The following is a 12,439-nucleotide window of genomic DNA, read 5'->3' on the forward strand; positions in this document are numbered from 1 at the left end:
ATTTTTTAAAAAGCCTTAATATACATTTTCTTTTTTTGAGAGGGGGGGGGGGAAGCCTTATATACATGATCTTTATTTTTTAATAAATAAATGCCTCTATACGTGGTCGTTTTTAAATTTATTTATTCAAGTTATGTAAATAGCTGGGGTGGTTTGAACTTCTTAACAATATACATTGTTGCTAAAAAAAAAAAACGCATTGGTCTTTCTTTTTTTATTAAAAGCTTTACTACTTACTATTCATGACAATTTACTATATATATATATATATATATATATATATATATATATATATATAAAATCAGATTCTATGGTTGTTGTTTGTTTGTTATTGGGGGGGGGCACCTGACTCCTGGAATTTGAGACTGTCAATTGTCATTGCTGCACTGCTAAAGTGAAAAATTTGCGGTTTGTGTCAAAATTGTTGGCCCTCTGGGGCAAGCAATTGCCTGCCTTGCCTGATGGCAAGCTACGGTACCCCTGGTCAGCATATGATGAAAGACTTGACAAATGTTCCTCCGGATGTTTTAATTGGGAACTTTATTGACTAAGAACTAGTACAGTGGGTGGTTGAAAGTCTGAAGTGACTTCATTTCTGTATGGGGAAAGATCATGCAGAAAGCACACACGGAAACAAAACGCAAGATTTACTGCTGCACTCTTGTGGACACAAATATTTTAAACATCGCCAACAATAACTTTTGAGTACACAAGACTAAATAGTATAACTGAGTCTATCTGAAATAGTTTCACCTCAAGTATGTCAAGAGATTTTTCAGTCTAAGGAGTTTTCTTCATTGCCGTCGTATTGCACATATACAGATTTTCAAGCTTCAAATACGCAATAAAAATGGGGTTAGTTAATTTAGTTAGTATTTTTGAGAAACGTTATGTATTTTAGATTTTCAGGAATGGAGAAGACGAACAACCGGTTCTGTTTACTAGATTCAACATTCTTCCAATGCATCTTAATTTTGGAGGGAAATTGTAAACGCATCTTGTAGGATGATTTTTTGCCACCATTTATTACTAGTTGAGACAAAAAGCTGCGTATTGCATTCAGGAGCGACAATATGAGAGTTTGTGATGCAGATCTTCAGATCAGGTGTTTCTATGATGACAATGAAATAGTCTTGTGGATCTTCAGCGCGCCGAGATTCATTCTCGGACCTGCCACAGTGAGGATAGGAGCAGGGGCAGCAAATTGAGAGCGGGTCTGTTCACCGTCTCCTCCATCCCCAGAGCTACTAAAGCGCTGGCCAGGAGGGACGTGACTCGGGGCAGGGTTGGGGGCTGAGCCGGCATCACCTGCAAAGAGATGATCACACTGGAAGGTGAGCATGATGCCAAGGTGGTCACTGAGCTGTTTGGTGACATGGTGTGCAGCGCACGAAACATTTACAAGAGGAAGTGCAAGAGAAAGTTGTCACGTCCATTTTTCCCCCCACTTTTATTTATTTTTTATTTTGCCATTCTTGGACCTCCATACTTAAATGAGGTGAAGATATATATTTTTTGTGCTGTATAGTATTATCTAGCAACCCACACCTGGTTTCTTACCTTTTCAACTTTATGACAGTGGATGAGTCCGTCATGTCCTATGTAGAACGTGGAGAAAACATCATAGGACCTGCAACAGATGCCAGTCCTTCATAAGAACACATGCTGGGTGCTCTTTGAAGCAATTATTTTAAGTTCAGTTTTGGTAGTACAGTAGAATACTACGTTTTAAAATCAATGAGTAACTGTGCTTGTGTTTATTAATCGTTGTGTCAATTTCAAACAAAAGTAGAGCGCCTAGGTTTAGATGGCATCATTTTTCTTTGCAAACAGCCCGTGTTAGGGCTTTGTTACATATGCCTCCCAATTTTCACAGATCTAGGAGAAACATACAACCACAAATATTGTATTTTTTTTTTTTTTAATGAGCCATTTTTTGAAAAATAGCACAAGAATGTTACGGTTACCTGTACAGTTGTGATTTGTCTTTGCGGTAGAAGCGTAGCATCAAGGTATGGTAAGGAAGGCCCCTAAGCCTCCATCGAGCCTTAATGGTCCCGTCTTCCATGTGCTTGGTCAGTTTGAGCACCTCCAGCCGGGTGTCACAGAAATACAAATGACAACAGAGGCGCCACAGCAAGACGCTGACTTGGTATATCAGGCGTCCTCTGCAGGGGATCGTCAAGTCAGACAGGAAGTGACGCGCATAAATAGTCTCAAGCTATCAAAAGCATAATTACCTGGTCTTGGTATTGAGAAGTCCGTTGATGAATTCAACATCATTGGAGTACATGGAGTAGTCATGATTCTTATGGAAGAAATTTGGGAGCTGCAAAACATTATTTGGAATCAGACATGTCAAATAAACAGCGCAACAGACTAAACCAAGTGCAATTTCTGGAGAAATTGCGTGGGAATGCTGAAAGCTGAATGCTAAGATTTGAATGCATGTGGAATGCTCATAAAGTAAATTGAGAGATAAATTATGAAATTATGACCTCCTGGTTTTTGGACAATGCACTTTACCAACTGTGCCACCGAGTAGTATCAGAGACCTGGTAATGATGATCAGTTGTGTGTATGGAAGTGGGCGTGGAAAGTGATACTTAGAAAAAGTTCAATGACTGTCCCATTGAAAATGAATGGGGTAAAGTTCATATTTAACATTAAATTGTGCAAATACTATAAATAATGTGGAATCTAGATGATACATACCCCATAGATGTGAATTTTTGAAGCAAATTAAAATTTGAACAGCGTAAATCGGAAGTATTATGTGGGAGTTGTTACAGGGCAAAAAAGTGTGGAAAATAAAAATCACAATAACAAATGTCACAAATATACTGTAATATTGTGCACCGTAATAGTTCAAAGCTCATTTTTTACCTGCACCTAATCATATGCTGTTTTGCCAGTTAACTTCCTGATTACTTGATTATAAAAGTAATATAGCCAAGTTAGATTACAAGCTACTTTTTTTTTTGTTACATTCAGTAGACGCTGATAACCCTGCTGAACATAAAATGGAAAAATGTAAATAAAATTCTAATGAATGCTTAGCCGTCTGATGTCTCAAGCTGTTGTTATAATGCACATTGTTTTCGATTTAATTAATACATTTGGGAACTTTGTTTATAAGCTTGAACGTATACACCACACTGCGACTCCAAATGTTAGTTAAAGTAAAATATGTAATAACGCTGATAGTGCATCTTGTTTACAAAAGTGTAAGTGAACACTATACAGATGAAAGATTTAGAGAAATAGTAGAGGCATGAGCAACTTATAATGCAATAATTTCCGGAAAATGTAATAATTTTTTCTTATTTTTAATTAATTAAATAATTTGTAAAAAATTGTACTTAACTTGACCAACAACACCACCCACCCCCCGCCCCCCAAAAAATATATATATTTCACCAGTAATGTAATAAATAAGAAAATCCTGACTAAAAACTGAAAAACATTTTTACCAATAATGTAATAAATACCTTATTACATTTTTAAAACCTATATATTATATCATAATCCCAGAAGTCATATCAGTTCTAATCAAGTGGGCGGAGCTTACTTTGATTAACTCTGCATAGTTGGTTTAACACTAAATAAATCAACTCTGTCAAATAACTCCAACACTGACCTCCATTTAAATCAGAGTGTTAAAAATATACATTGGGGGGTGAAATCAACTCTGAAACATTTAACACCAACAACATAACACTCTAATTTTTGCTGTGAATGTTTACAGTCCTACATTCTCATAACACAAACTGGAAAACTTCGGCCTGAAAATTAACATACACTATTACATTATCGGTCAAGTTTTGCAGTATTAGTTTTGAGAGAGAAAAATAGAAACCTATCTGAAAATGCAATAAATCCCCAATAAGGTATTACATTATCGGTCCAATTTAAGGATGGGTATGGATTCAAATTTCCTCAATCTATTCGATTCACAAGAGTTCCATTCAATTCGATTTCGATTTTTTTCCGTTTCGATTCGATTCACCTTAATTTAATCCAATATTGATTAATTATGAAACATCAATGCTTCTTAAATATTAAGGACATCATAAAAACTCTACAAACATTAAATTTGAAATAAAATTTTGCAGAGGCAGTAACTCAAATAAATAATTTAGTTTATTAATGAAAGTAACGTGTTATAATCACTACATGAACATTGACATCAGCAAGGATGAGATAAAAATATTTTCATAATTCTAATTCAATAATTGTAAATAAAAATTAAAATGATTCTGAATTGTCTTAAAGTGCAATAAGTCAGGTCTTTCATAAATGTAAGAAAATACAGTGGTACCTCGTGCCAATATTTACAGAAGTAGTCACAGTAGTTACAACTGCGCGATAATCTCCTTCCTAATTCCACTGTGGTTCGTAGCACTGTATGTTTTTTTTGCTGCCACTGGCACTGTTGTCTTTCTTTGGGCCCATGGCGAAGAAAATTGAAAATGCACTCGCGAGTATGGAGCACCTCAGGGAATATTCACGATCTGACTGGAATTGAGCAGTGCATCGTCTCAACTACCGCAACGTAAGCATTCGGCATTGCTCTGCTTCACTCGTTTTCAAGGTACGTTTGGCTTAAGTTTGCTTTGCTTGGGTTTTCGGACTCTGAAAATGAGTTCAAACACTGAGGCATTTTTTTACTCCGATTTTTTGGTTGAAGTCCGAATTGTACGAGTTCCGAAACGTTCAAACTCTGGGGTCCACTGTACTTTTAAATTCACGTGAACAGTAATTTTCTAGAAAAATGTCGGTCTTTAAAAATGTCGGTCTTTAAAATTCTTTTTTTTAATGAATTTATGAAAATATGGGGAAAAAATATTTAAATAATCATTCATAAAACCATGAATCGATATCAGGCTTCAAAAGGAAAATCTATTCGATATTGATTATTCGATTTTTTAAACCCAGCCCTATTATAATATCAGTCAGGTTTTTTTTTTTTTTATATTATTGGTGAAATTATTACATTATTGGGTTTTATTACATTTTTGATTGAGTTAAATGAACATTTTTATACATTTTCAAGTGTTATTATTACATTTTCAGGAAATTATGGGATGCTACACGGTGTCAGACCTGCCATGTTGTCCGTCTACAAGTGTAGTGGACAAACCTCTGCTGCTTGTTTTTCTTAGTGCTGGTAAAAATGCTGCAAGCTTTTCATTGGACAACAGTATTTTCCTTTTTAAGTGACTTTAAGGCTACGTTCATACGACGGCATATTAGGGCCACGCATATTAGTATTTATTTTTTCTTTGGGGGGTAATTAATTTTATTTTAAAAAATTCACAAACGACAAATACACGTAGCGTAGCTATAGTCTAATGTGAGGATTCGTTGGTGGTTAATGGGACACTGTTTATAAAATGAAAAAGCAGGATGGAGACGGATTTCTTCTTAATTTAAACTTTACTTGTCATACACAGCAGCTCGAGCGACAACACTTCCTGATCCTCTATCAGCTGACTAAACACTAACCAATCAGAAACTAGCATGCTTTAGGTCAGGGGTGTCAAACATACGGTCCATGGGCCGGATCAGACGCGCAAAGGGGTATAATCCGGCCCGCGAGACGATTTTGTAAAGTAAAAAAATAAATAAATTGTAATGTCGGACCAATTAATCAGCCAGCCACAATCAAAACATATAACATTCGTAATTTCACAAGCAGTCCTCAGATGAGCAATGCAACTTGTACGCATAATCGTCCTGTATACCATTATTTTTTTTACACACAACTTAATTACGGTTTGTTTAAAAAAAATTTAAAATATAATAATCATAGACCAACATAAACGTGTTAAATATGACACAAATTAAATAACTGGTAACACAAAATTAAATAACTGCTAACACAAATACATATGACAAGGATTAAGGTCCTTATAACTTCATTACCTGCCACTCATTACCACACATTAACATTACACATTAACACCACAGAATACATTCTGGGAACAATATATATGCAAAACCAGTAGATTTAGCACGTCCGGAACTCATACAAGTGTTGACGAGTTTCACTTGCATTTGTGTTATGTTTTGAAACAATATGACTACAGTTGAGCTCTGTAATTTAGGGCTGGCCTACAAATAGCAGAAATCTGCGTATTAGTTATATATCATTATTTCACCAATCCGGCCCGCTTGGTAATATATTTTCCGCTACGCGGCCCCTGAGCTAATATGAGTTCGACACCCCTGCTTTAGGTAAATGCAAGTGAATGACGGCCAGCAGCAGATTGGACACATCAACTTAGCTACATGTACAAAGAAAAATACAAAATGCATGAATATGTAAATAATAACTCTGGAAACATAAATGTACAAGTAAATTAATAAATGTTAACAAATTAATTTAAATGGTTGATCCTCAGGGTGTGGACCTTCGCAAAGTGAGGCGTCTTTGTCGCTGGCAGTACCCAACGCTTCATACATCATATGGTTCAGCTCTGCTAAAGCAATTACTATATCTTTATTTGAAAACACGACCGAAAAGTATTGGCACAAACATCTGAGTAGTACGCTATGAGTATTTGTCGTTTTTTTCTCGCAAATCTGCCACTTTATAAAATTGCAAAATTACGAGTTTTTTTCTTGCAAACCTGCAACTTTTGAACTCACAAATTTGACACTTTATAAACTCGCAAATTTACAAGTTTTTTCTCGCAAGTTTGCCCCTTTTTAAACTCGCAAATTTACACGTTTTTTTCTTGCAAATTTGCCATTTCATAAAGTTTTTAACAGGGATGTGATTTGACCAAAGTGAAATTATCTGAAAATTTAGCCGGGGGTCTGGGGGCCGCTGGCACCCAGCTAGGTCCAGGGCGGAGGGGGGACAAGGGGGCTTCCCGGAGCTCATGGGTTTTCCGTGTTTTTAAGTACTTTCAATGCACTCACATGACAAAGAAATAGACAAAACAACAGCATAAATTTTCAATGTATATTGAACTATCCCATATAAAATGGCAGTTTTAGTCAACTCAAAATCAGTCACATTCAAAAACATTGGACTGCCTTTGCTTTTAAAAACTATCACTGAGAATATCATCATATCTAACTAATGTGATTACTAAGTTAACACATAAATAATGTTGAAGAGTTCAAATTTCATGAACAAATAATTGTATCATGACCAAATGAAAAGTAACTCATATTAGAGCATACCACAAATGTCTTTGTTATAGCAGAAGATGTTATCTGTCGGAGTCATGTGCATACACAATGAACTACTACTAAAAAAAAAAAGTTTTTTTTTTTTTGGGGGGGAGATAAAAAAAAGCGGAATTCCGCGAATTAGCGGAAAAATCACATCACTGTTTTAATTTACGAGTTTTTTTACTCGTGACAAATTTGCTAGTTTTTTTTCTCGGAATATTGCCCCCACCCTCTAAAAAAAAATAGATATTTATAGTTTACGCCGTCGTATGCTCACACTGCAGGCAAATGCGACCTAAATCAGATTTTTTTTTTTGCCCATATGCAACCTGTATCTGATTTTTTCTAACAATTCCGATTTTTTCAAATTTGGCCAGTGTCACTTTCATATGCAGACAATTGACATTGACGAGACACAGTGTGCATACCTCACTCCTTAGTCTTTCATATGCCATGGCCAGCTTTTGCTCTTTTTCACTGTCTCCTTCCCTATGAGAGCCGTCTGTTCTTGCATCATAGCTGCACAAAGAGGTAGGATTCAGCAGGGGAAAGTCGTCCATCTTGTTTCTGTCAAGTGCAATATCCTGCCTAGAGTTCAGTGGCCTGTGGTGGGCAATGGGTTCTGTTTCCGGGGAATGGAAACAGTAAAACTGAGAGCCGTATATGAAGGGCGCGGGGCAACTCTCCGCTTGGAACAGGCTTCGAAAACAGCCGTGCTGTCTCTTTTCCGGGTGTTTGCTGCTTTTCCTGATGCTGATGTCATCTTCTCTGCGGCCATCAACTGTGGTCAGTAGGAAGGAAAACTCAGAGGACTTGTGATTCCCTGGAGCAAGTAACTCTGCTAGTTTAGTCTGACCAAATAACGGGATCTCCACGATGGTGTGCACGCAACTCGATTTGTTTTGTCGCACCAGCACACACATGCTTAGCGACTCCTCCCAGTCCTTCTCGTGGTAAGCGGCTCTCGGTGGCCAAGTGGCATGATGGAAAGGGAGGGACGGACTTGCTTGCTTATCCGTCTGATGTCTCAAACTGTTGGGCGGCGCCAAGGCCCATGATGCACTGCTGAGAGGACGTGTTGGGTAGATCCACTGCAAGTCAACAGGCTGAAAGAGACGCACACTATTATACTTATCTTGAAAATGACATCAGCACTTTTTACGAAGCTGTTGACATGCACAACAGTTTTAACCAGTGCTATCAAATTATTACACTTTTAAATTAATCAACTCGTTCACTCGCCGCCATTTTCACTGAAGCAACCCACTTCGCTCCCGGCTGTTTTACGGGATTTTGACCGATTTTGCAACGTCCACAGAATTTTGTGTTCTATTGCTATAAAATCGTGGAACCTACCAAGAGTCTCTTCTTTCATCAGGGGGAAAAAAAGCATATTTGTATCTGTTTCCGTTTTGGAACAATTACCATTAGAATATAGCTTAAGTTTCATCATTATTCACAACCCTGTTGAAAACACTGGGGAAAAGAGTTGCAACATGGCCCTGGCTGATCTCTGATACTCTGCTGCCACCTGCTGGCCGTTTTTTGCAATAACTACCATTGCTCTAAGCGACCTCTTCAAGTCAGAAGCTGTATCAAAGCCTTCTGTATGCTCTAGCATAAAAACAACATAAAAAAACGTATAAACGTTTTGGGGAGTGAAGGACAAAATATTCAAAAACGTATTTATACGTTTTGGGGTTTGAATGAGTTCATCAAAATTTTCCATAGTTAATCACGAATAATCGCAATTAATCAAATTTTTCTACTTCTGCTTTTTCCTTAAAAGCTAGTAACAGATATTTACTATTTACAAGTATATCAGACAGTAAAACTATAGTTTGTTTATTCATCTTCCCGCCAGTGACTCCTTCAAGTTTGGCTGCACACTGAGTTAATTGAATTAATTTTTTTTTAAATGCGTTAATGAACTTAAATTAATCTCCAGAGTTAACGCTTTAATTTTGACAGCCATAGTTGTAACCTTCTTTAATTGTTGACTTATCAGTCACCGTCGCAAATACCGATACGAGTGCTGTCACTATCAAATATTTAGAGAATTGATTCATTTATCAACTATTCAATCGATTGATCGACTAATCTAATTCATTTTTATTTTTATTAAAGTGTATTACAAAAGCATTTTTTCCCTGATTACTGTTTATTAACCAGTGATTGGTGTTGATTTCATACTTCGTATTTGTATAGTGATTAAAAAGGGGGGGATTGATGTTGTACTACGTTATTGGTTTGGTCATTGTAAAAACAGATGTTTGCAAATTTTTGGGGTTAAACACAGAAGATAATCAGTCTTCTTTCATGAAGGACTACAGAAATCAGTGAACAATTACTGTTGATATGCTGAAATCAAAGGATTTGGACAATTTAAAAAAAAATGACTCCAAACGATTACTGGATTATTAAAATACTTGTCGATTAATGTGATAATCAATTACTTGTCGATGACAGCTTTAATACCAACTAATGTTGAGAGAAAAAAGAAAGTGGTCGGACAAATTTGTGCAATATGTACGTATGGTGTTCCGCAGGGTTAAATTCTGGGGCCTCGGTTGCCCCTGGGTTCCATCTTACGAAAACAGCGCCCGACCTTCAAAAGAACTATCTTAATTAATTTTCCAAATTTCTTCAGATACAAAAAGAGCTTAGGAGAAGCGAGCTAATTACCTGACTGAGACTCCTGATGTGCTTGGTGATGGGCTGCCTTCTGCCATGGATGCGGACACAACCCACCCAGAAGGCAACGCTAACTCTGCTCACAGCCATTCGCCACAGGGGCCGAAGCAACCCCAGTCAGTATGTTACCATCACCCGCAACAAGGCTGCTAAGTCACATAGATGATCCTCCAGATGGTCGCTGTTTTTAAAGCCAAACTACAGCTGTGGTTCCAGGCCCCTTTAGTACCTAACGAGAGAAAATCAACAAAAAGTTGAAACAGCAACTGTAGTGTTGTATTCAGTGCAGACGGGACAAACAAAGACGCAACATATTATACCAGGGGTGGCCAAGTTCGGTCCTCGAGAGCCACTATCCAGCCTGTTTTCCATGTCTTCCTCCTTCAGCGCAGCTGATTCTAATGATCAGCTCATCAGCAAGCTTTGCAGAAGCCTGACAACGATCCTGATCATGAATCAGGTGTGTTAGTGGAGATAAACATGGAAAACAGGCTGGATAGTGGCTCTCGAGGACCAAACTTGGCCACCCGTATATTATACGTTTATATGTCATCCAAGGGTCACCAACCAATTTGAAACTGAAAACATACTTCTTGAGTACTGTTTGACCAATTAACTTTAAAATATTAATAATTAATGATATTCCTATACAGTCTGCGGTATGGCACAGTGGTAGAGTGGTAGTCCCTCATTCATGAGGTTCTGTTCGATCCTTTTAGGGACCACAATGGAAATAAGCCTATGGCTTTATTGTGTTTTTATCCCTTATCCTATTTCAATCAATCAAAACTCACCCCTTTTGACCATGTCGAAGTGTGGATGCATTATACAACAAAAAAAAATGAATTGGTGTTCCAATACTTTTGGAGGGGATTGTATATGAAGACACTGCTCGTGATAGCATTAGCACCCCACATTAATGGCATTTTTCCAATTAATTTCAATTGATATATACAAGTAAATTGAGTCATAATATATACCCAAAAAAATCCACCGATTGACTGACAACGCCACTGATTGACAATTGTTGAGGCAATTATATCAACTGTTTTACATTAAAATGAGAGTATTAATCGAATCCTATCTGTGACTAATTATGTTGATCATTGGGTATTGTTTTTATTAGCAATTTACAGTTAGCATTTCAGAAATTTAAAAAAAATCAACCAGAATGAACTAAAATGTAATTGAAAACAGCTCATGTATTATTACTTATTACGAAACAAACACTCTTTAAACTGCATGTTAGGTGATAGGGATTCATTGACACATTTAATAATGGTGCTCTTTAACGTCAATTAAGTTTGGAAAGTTGTCAGATATTTTATATTGTAATAATTGCAAGACAAGGGTTCTGTCAATGAAGAAAATTATGCATAGATCTTCATTTTTTTGCAACATTTGCATCCATGACTGCAGTGACATTTCAAAGACTCTACTAGCACATGACCTGCAGCAGACCACAAGCTTATAATAAGAACCCGTAGTGGCAGCTAAAATTGAATTAACCAGCCAAGAACAAACTACAACTGTTTCACATGCAGCATCTCCTCAAGTAAGGGAGAGAAAAAAAATGGGAGAAAAAATCTCCCCCGTGTATTCAGACAAGCTTCTTTTGCGTAATTATTCTGGTAACTTGTGAAGGACATGTCCTAATTTAATGACAAAGAATGCCCTAAATACATATCACAGTAAAATAGCTACTTTTGATCTAATCTGATCGCATAACAAAGACGGAATGTAATGTTACAATAATTTGACATTATTATGTTTCCTGAGAATAGACATGTACTATTATGTGATGGCATGGTTATGGGACAAGCTACATAATAGCGTGAAAAAATAATTCATTCTTTATAACTTCCATGCAAATGTGGTCGAATACAACATTATTTAACATAACTGAATCTCCTCAATGAAATGTTGGTGTCGTAATACATTATACAGTGGCATAAACTGTTCATATTAAGCAGACTTTAACTGCAAATCCACACTATTTTCGCAACTTTCCTCCAAAGAAGATTTCTCCAGCATTATCCCACACATTGACATGACTTTACATTAAGCCGGTTGGCTAGCGCTAGCAGGCTACTGACTAGGACTGGCAAATGCTATGCTAACTAGCAGCGAGCTAGTCATAGACAGAAACGCCACTGCCATGTTAGCTTCAACTGACGAAATAATGTAATAATACATCGGCCAAAGCTCTACTGACCAAAAGTTCTGCTGCATTCGCATATATGTTTATGTCAAATATAGGATAGTAAGCTTAATTGCAGCTAACTTACACAAGTGTCATCCAGTTGTGTGCCCTTGCCTTGCCAAACACGCCTCTCACAGGAAGGTGTAATGCTACCTTCAGGGACCGTGAGGAAATTGCTAGATTTTAGTTGCGCATTCCGCGTGTAGGACGTGTTTGTTACTAAAACTAGTTAAGGTCAGGGAATGTGCGAGATGTGTGGCGTAACAAGTCCGACTACGATTTTACTAAAATGTCTTTCATGTCTTTGACGTTAACGGAACGTGCCATTTTTGCAGTCTGGGCGGTGGTGTGTTT

General features: G+C 37.1%; 1 protein-coding gene across 3 annotated transcripts; it reads right to left on the bottom strand.

The window, feature by feature from the left end:
- Positions 1-521: 521 nt before the first annotated feature.
- c17h6orf136 (chromosome 17 C6orf136 homolog) lies at positions 522-12,338 on the bottom strand. 3 transcript variants are annotated; one of them, XM_077549420.1, is made up of 8 exons: positions 12,171-12,338; positions 9,874-10,111; positions 8,045-8,294; positions 7,617-7,969; positions 2,241-2,329; positions 1,968-2,168; positions 1,561-1,630; positions 522-1,308 (listed from the first exon to the last, which is right to left on the bottom strand). In XM_077549420.1, exons 2-8 carry the CDS (start codon positions 9,970-9,972, stop codon positions 1,159-1,161), a joined length of 1,212 nt encoding a protein of 403 aa, XP_077405546.1. In that variant the 5' UTR covers positions 9,973-10,111; positions 12,171-12,338; the 3' UTR covers positions 522-1,158. The 3 variants fall into 3 exon arrangements, with proteins under 3 accessions (XP_077405546.1, XP_077405544.1, XP_077405545.1); XM_077549418.1 differs by having other exon boundaries at positions 7,617-8,294; positions 12,171-12,334; XM_077549419.1 differs by lacking the exon at positions 12,171-12,338 and adding an exon at positions 10,203-10,311 and having other exon boundaries at positions 7,617-8,294.
- Positions 12,339-12,439: the final 101 nt, after the last annotated feature.

This window comes from Vanacampus margaritifer, chromosome 17 (genome assembly GCF_051991255.1).
Source record: "Vanacampus margaritifer isolate UIUO_Vmar chromosome 17, RoL_Vmar_1.0, whole genome shotgun sequence".
In the NCBI taxonomy this organism is placed as follows: domain Eukaryota; kingdom Metazoa; phylum Chordata; class Actinopteri; order Syngnathiformes; family Syngnathidae; genus Vanacampus; species Vanacampus margaritifer.